The sequence below is a fragment of the Palaemon carinicauda genome, chromosome 8 (assembly GCF_036898095.1).
Source record: "Palaemon carinicauda isolate YSFRI2023 chromosome 8, ASM3689809v2, whole genome shotgun sequence".
Classification (NCBI taxonomy): Eukaryota; Metazoa; Arthropoda; class Malacostraca; order Decapoda; family Palaemonidae; genus Palaemon; species Palaemon carinicauda.
In genome coordinates this window covers 92447544-92455240 of record NC_090732.1, presented here as the reverse complement: position 1 = coordinate 92455240, position 7697 = coordinate 92447544, and the positions used below count along the sequence as shown (strand labels likewise).

At 33.7% G+C, this 7697-nt stretch overlaps 1 protein-coding gene across 7 annotated transcripts in view; it reads right to left on the bottom strand.

Annotated features, from left to right (window-relative positions):
- Window positions 1–1449: 1449 nt before the first annotated feature.
- The window catches only part of bwa (alkaline ceramidase), a 181320-nt gene continuing 175072 nt past the window's right edge, over window positions 1450–7697 (bottom strand). For 6 of the 7 annotated variants that reach the window (XM_068378753.1, XM_068378755.1, XM_068378759.1 and 3 more), the window contains one exon: window positions 1450–3833. In XM_068378753.1, coding sequence (XP_068234854.1) covers window positions 2986–3807 — 822 coding nt within the window. In that variant the 5' untranslated portion in view covers window positions 3808–3833 and the 3' untranslated portion in view covers window positions 1450–2985. Of the gene's footprint in view, window positions 3834–5479; window positions 5564–7697 lie in introns of those variants that run through there. The other variant, XM_068378756.1, reaches the window with a different exon arrangement.

Sequence of the window (7697 nt, the reverse complement as noted above, 5' to 3'; positions counted from 1 at the left end):
GGTGCTTTTGAGGCTTGGTGAAGTCACGGTCATATTATGGTAATTTCAAAACTATTTCCTTCAAGGTCTAAGCGATTACAAGTCATTTATAGAGAACAATAAGTCTAAGACTATCCCCCAAAAATATAATTAAATTAATGATTAGGTAGAAAATCATGAGCCAGGTAACCTACAAGTCAACTCACAGAATATAAAAAAGAACACTCAATTTACGCTTCTTGGAGTTACATCGCAGTGGAAATTTCAAGATCATCTTCACGTGAGGTAGAAGAGCTGCTGGGACACACATGGTTCTTTGAAACTTATGTTGACCCTCATGACTCTGTATGTTGTTAATTTTGAAACGGTTTTCAAAAACCAAACTTATTACTACACAAAGTCCAGAAAAAACTGAAAATAAGAACTAAATATAGATTGAAGTAGCAATGAAACAATTTCATAACGAAATCTACAGGGTTTCCCCATAAAGAATTAAACTTATGAATTTTGACTTTAAAAGGGCGGGCTGTAGTAAAAGGCGGGTACATTGGAAATTTCATTCCCTTCTTAAGGGTACATCGACATTATCTTCGAAATGTTAATAGTTATCTAAGATCAACAGTCGGTAAAAAATAAAAAAAATCGGTAAAAAAATCAAATAGTTAATAGTCATTAGAGTTTTTGTATTAGAGAAAATCTTAGGAACCAGATACACTTGAACTTAATTTCGTTTATCTCGTTTTTGATCGAAGAAGACAGGGATTTCGTGGGTGGAGGACTGCAGTGACATGGGTGGTGCTTAGGGATTCTCGTTTCCTTATCATGCTCCCATCGTGATGTTAATTTCAAAACTTACCATTTCAATCATTATCAGATTCAAATAATAGTGATTCAACTCCTTCCTGCGTGCTTATCTAATAATAATAATAATAATAATAATAATAATAATAATAATAATAATAATAATAATAATAACAATAATAATAATAAAAATAATAGTATTATTATTTTTGGAGAGTCTTTTAGGATATATTTTCCGGTTGCAAAACTACAAACAGCTAGATCCATCTTTTCCCGGATCCTCCCCAAACATGGGGAGTATTTAACACCTCTTAAGTCCTTTTCATCGATTTCAAATCATAATTCCATAACCCTCTAAGTAAAGATTCTTTATGCACAAACAACGTCTTTAGCAGACCCCAAGGCTTGGCAGACTCCACACCACAGTAGTCTAGAAACTCTTCCGAATATATTCCAGCAATGAATCTCACGATTAATGTCTAAAGAGTCCTTTAGGAGATTTTCTCTCAGATGGCAGGGAGAATTCATAAGCAAACAGTTGAGATATAGCGTCTCCAAACAACAATTTCTCAGAATATTGAAGTGGTTTAATCATCTTACAGTAAATAAAGGCACCTGATTACGACATAAGATATACACTAAGTATTAAATACAAAAAAAAAATTAATAACTAACATTTAACCATCTTAAAGCTTCAAACTATATTTGTAACACAATGCTAATTTGAAACAAAAATCAAAATCATCTTATAGAGAGGATTAAAATTGTTAAGTCTTTCACCCTTCGAATACACCAGAACCGAGTCTTTTTTCCTGGACTGTCAACATATTTCTATACATGGATGTGAATACAATAAAAATCGTGTTACAAAAAATGACAATACAAAAAAGGTAAACAAATTTTATCATATAACGGCAAAATGAAATAACAAATGTAATAAAAAACTTAGAAATTAACAAAACATAGGCTACCTTCGGCAATCCGTATAGCTTACATGTTCCGAAACAAGTGTTAAAAAGGTAAACAAAATTTACTAAACAATAACACTACCAACAAGTTAACTTCAGAATACAACTTTCTTTTTTTATGACAAAAACTAATGAGAACTAAACTGCCAAATTGTACAAATCATTTTGTGGCTTACTTTATCATTGCATAAATAATGCTGCAAGTCCACTTGAGCGTTGATATTTTCGGATACAAATCTTATTCTAATATGCGTATTTAAACATTCTAGCGCATATAAATGCCAAGAAAAAACATATTGGATTCTACAAAGTCATTAGTGTGTGTGTATATATATATATATATATATATACAGTTTATCATTCGTAAATTACAAGTACAAATGCATAACATGGAATGATAATGCTTTGTAATTCGTAAAAAAAGAAGGGGAATAAAAGAGTATTTATGCAATCAGAAGGTGACACGCACAGGAAGTGTTTTTTGAGAAACGTTTAATATCAAGAATTTTTAAAAGAAGAAAGAACCCTGATGTTCACACACAGATATATATATATATATATATATCTGTGTGTGTATGTATAACGAAAATCAACATATTATAGTGTTCAAATTGAAATAATTTCTACCTAACATTGCTTTTCCTTTGAAGAAAATAAGGTTTAATCCCAACGTGAGGTACAAATATGATTCAATTTAAACACGATATGGTGATTTTAATTACACACACACACACACACACACACACACACATATATATATATATATATATGTGTGTGTGTGTGTGTGTGTGTGTGCATCGTGTGTTATATAATGATAACAAGAACTTGCATATGATTGAATTGAATATGATTTTTTTTCCGTAATATATTGAAAAATGCAATCTTGTCTTGTTTACAAAGCTAATTAGCCCTTAGTTTTCAATACACTATAATTAATACAAATTAATCACAACAAGAACATCACTTCTTTCGATCGTCATCTTTCAACGTTGTACTTTCTCTTAAACATCTAGTGCTTTAAATCACACAGGAAAATGATTTGATGATTGTGACTAGCTTCATCTGATCAGAAGAGCCTTTTATTGAGTCTTTGGTTCTTCAAGTGACGTGGTTTATAAAAGTGCATTTGGTTGATAGAAGCAACTACAGAGGTAGGATGACGAAGGAAGATAAATTTGTCCTTGGACGAAGGAGATATGGTGGGGTAGATGAAGGAAGATTGCGAAAATTGACTGTCTTATGGCGTCTTGTCATGGGTGTATTTTTGACAGTAGACGTAAGGAAGGCCCCAACTCTTCTTCGGCGGCCAGTACCTAAGGACAGGGAGTGATTCGGGCACGTCCTGATATGCATGGATATAACAGAACAGAACCTGAGTCATGTACGCACTGACGAAAATTAGGATGTGCCACAGCCCATGCAGGACAGCTAAATTCAATGCCCGCCACAAGGCACAAAGGAATTTGTCTCCTATCCAGGCCGTCGTCGCTAGGCCTAGTGCACACAGGGTTATGAACCCAAGGCGGGTAACAGTCGGTTCCCTGGCCGCTCGAACCTCTACCACTAACATAGAAACAGCTGGGGCGCCCACCAAGAAGAGGGCATAACAGTTGACAGCTGGCTGGACGAACGCTGATGCTGTGATCAAACAAGCTAGAAGCGACATGGCGGCCAGAAAGAGCTTTCGATTCGCTCTCAAAAATTTGGGCCTATATTGAACAGGAGTGAATAGAGCATAGGATACCATTAGAACCCACAATATTGACAGTTCGTCCAATAGCTGACCCAATAGCGATAACGTGGCGTGGAAATAAGCCGATGAGAGTCCGATGACTGTGAAGAATATCCACACCACGTGAATGCCTCGTGAGACGTGTTTGGCATAGCTGGCCCAGAGGCGCGTACAAGCGGCTGGAACAATGAGGAATAGGATGTTGCTGATTGTATTGACGAATTCGGCTATATGAGGAGTGACTGTGTAGTTATCCTCACACCAGTCCACAGGAGAAGTTCCTGCACCCACCCAACTCAGCAAGAGACTCCCTCCTGTGGCTGTCATCACGTGGTCTTCCTTCGTACCGACGCCTGGAAAGAAAACATGAGTTGATTATATGGTCATCTAGAAATGGAAAGATATATCAAAGGTTTCCTCACTTATTCACATTTATGTATATTTCCATGCTTGTTTACATACATATAAACTGTAAGTGTAAAGAAAACAAGAATACGGTTAATAAGGTTTCCTATTAGGAGGATGAAACAAAAATACTAGATTTACATTAAGCGAGAATATAAGAGTAAGTGAAAATAAAATCCAAAGTCTAAATGTTACAAATAAGTACAAGGAAAAGGCTCACTTTATCAGGTCACAAATGTTACCACCACCTGTCTTTTGGTTGCAACATTTGGGAGCAAATTAACCAATTACTGCGAAAGTCACAAAAGGGCAATTTAACCTTGTATTATATTAACCATATGAAATCTTTGTTGGGAAAGTCATAACTTAAAAAATTGAATACGATTTAGGCGGGTCTAAATTATAAAAGGGGTGGCGGGGGGCAGAATTCAATTTAGTCATTATATTCGCAGTGATTTGGTATCTGCTCTTGCTAATTTACACACATTTAAACCATCCTGGTTCTAGGTTTATACCTAGCCTATATAAAAATATGTAGAACCGTAATAAGCTATTGCCTCTCTTTTGTTTGCTTTGATAACAAGGTACAAGGAATTAAGGCTAAGATGACAAACTAACCTTGAAATTTTTTTCATAAAATATAAACATAAAAAGGAATGTATAAAGTTCTTACACTTGCAGAAAAAGCTAGAGTTGCTTAAACAACTTACAAATGAATTTTAATTTAATGCTATTTTACTTGAACATTAGTATGAAACTACGCGATGATCTTAAAATCTTTCACTTTCTACTTATTAACTTATATATATATATATATATCTTACTAACTGAATTGATAGCTTATGTATGTACTGTATAACAAGAAATGCTAAACCGGTTTCTGTATACACACAAACGCACACATACTGTAAATACTGTATTATGTGTATGTATGTATGTATGTATATATATACATATACATACATATACAGTATACATATATATACACACAAATATGTATACATATACATATATATACACAATTATATATATATATATATATATATATGTATATATATATATATATATATATATAACATTTTATTTCTATAGGAGTTAAAAGATTATTAAAAAATTAAATCATAAAGCACCATAAAAGACAAACCTGCAACTCACACTAATGACCGAGTAACTCGATAATGACTGAATCATCACAACGGTTAAGTACACAATTGCTTATGAATTATGTTTTGGAGGAATTGTGTCAAATATCCACACACACACACACACACACACACATATATATATATATATATATAAATGACTCAATAATTTAAAGAAACAACGATCTTGGAATAAGAAATAAGTAAATATTCACGAATGTGTTCGTCTTTCAAGAAAACCTTCATGTGCAAAAGTCACTCCGCAAACAAGCTGCTAAACCAGGTATAATTGGTTATATTTCAAATAGGTTTTGCTCTATCTGCATTTTACAATTTTCATAAATTCTAAATATCAGCACTGTTTTGTTTCCGTTTTTCTTATCAGTAAGTTTTAGTCTTTAGTTAGCTTCCAAGTACACTACAAAGGTGCTTCTGTTAAAGAGCACGCGTACCTCTGTCTAGTCCACACAGGAGTAAAATATCCCTTCCGTTCTGTTATTTCGCAACACAAGATTCCGGTTTCTCACAAATTAAACCACTACCGCCTTACTGTACGTACGGGGATTCTCTTCAAAACATTCAAGGAGGGAGAAACACTAGTTAAAAGATGTAAGGAACATGATGAATTTTGATTTTTTTTTTCTTTTTTTTTTTTTTTGTTAAAACTGAGTAAAACAAGGAAGGGCTCATACTTCAAAGATTAAATGAAAACCATGAGAGCTTCAAATGATTGTACACACAGTTAATGAGACTTTAACCTATTGCATTAAACACCTAAATTTCTAGCACAACCCCCCAGAGGATTACAGTGTTCAACCACAACATCAAAAGTAAAAAAAGAACTAACCCATTTAGTCTTTCAATTCCTAATCTTGAACACAAACTCTCCTTATGCAATAATTATGCTCACTGAGTCTAGAGTCCAAAAGATTATAGTACAGAGTAGCCTACAATGACTTTGCCCCATATCCTTTATTTCTAGGACGCATTTGCAAATAAAACTAAAATAAATTATGTTTATAAACTGGAGGTGCAAATGACGAGTAATTTAACACATTTGTACGTCTTTATCATACCTTCTCTCCAGGATATGGTCTCATTCCCATTTCCACATGAAGGAAATTTCCAGTCTTCCTTATTCATAAATTCTGATATTGGTTTGCTTGGTGTTGTTGCTTAGTTTAGAAGAAGGTTTTATATCAGAATGGGATATTTTGGTAAGGATTAAATGAAACGAAGCGTGGCTTGGACCTCAGGACTTTAAGTAATAATCAGTGACAATATTGGGATTTTCAGTTTTCAACACTTTGCTATTGCACGAAATCCCCTTTGATTTTCTGGTCGTTTCTTAAATTTTGAAGAAGTGTTTTAGAAGAGAATCTACTGAAACTGTTTGATTTGGGAAACTTCTTCATAATAAAAAAGCAAGAGAAAAAAAAAATAAGGAAAATAAATCATTCAGATCATTTTCTCGTCAGCCACCTGATAGTCTGGGATGCTGCAAAGATCAGATGGATATTTGATTAGCATTTAATGAAGACAGTTTGGAGTGTTAGGCTTGATAAGCTACGACAATAAAGCTTTGGGTCTTGAGGCAGTCTGTACTCTTATTCTTATTTTATTTATCAATTTTATTAAACTTTTTAGTTTTTTCTCTTATTCTTTGTCATAATTTTCCTATTACTATTACACTCGATACTATTATCAGTATTGTAATGCACAACCCACCCGTTGAGATACTACCGCTAGTGAGTTATTTGGTCCTTTGACTGGACAGACAGTGCTACATTGGATCCTCCTCTCTGGTTACGGTTCAATTTCCCTTTGCCTACACATACACCGAATAGTCTGGCCTATTCTTTACATATTCTCCTCTGACCTCATACATCTGGCAACACTGAGATTACCGAGCAATTCTTCTATCAAGGGGTTAACCACTACAGTGTAATTGTTCAGTGGCCACTTCCTTCTTGGTAAAGGTTGAAGAGATTCTTTAGCTATGGTAAGCAGCTCTTCTAGAAGGACGCTCCAAAATCAAACCATTGTTCTCTAGTCTTGGGTAGTGCCATAGCCTCTGTACCATGGTCTTTCACTGTCTTGGGTTAAAGTTCTCTTGCTTGGAGGCTACACTCGGGCACACTATTCTGTCTTATTTCTCTTCCAATTGTTTTGTTAAAGTTTTTATAGTTAATTTAGAAAATATTTATTTTAGTATTGTTACTTTTCTTAAAATTTTTTACTTTTCCTGTTTCCTTTCCTCACTGGGCTATTTTCCCTGTTGGAGCCCCTGGGCTTATAGCATCTTGCTTTTCCAACTAGGGTTGTAGCTTAGCAAGTAATAATAATAATAATAATAATAATAATAATAATAATAATAATAATAATAATAATAATTATTATTATTATTATGTTTCGTAGTAAAACAGACAACCATGTTTTTTTTTTTGTTTTTTTTTTTTTTGCATAAATGCAAATGAAAATAGTAAATTACTTACTTTACATCTTTGGGAACTAATTAGTCTATTCTAAGTTTTGATGGCAATTTGTATTTTAATGATTTTATCGGCTACGAGAGAGAGGGTGGTTATTTTCAAAAGGTAAATATTTATTTTGACATTCAGCATTGAGATAAAAACAAAGACAATACGGCAGTCAACATTTGTTTGACGG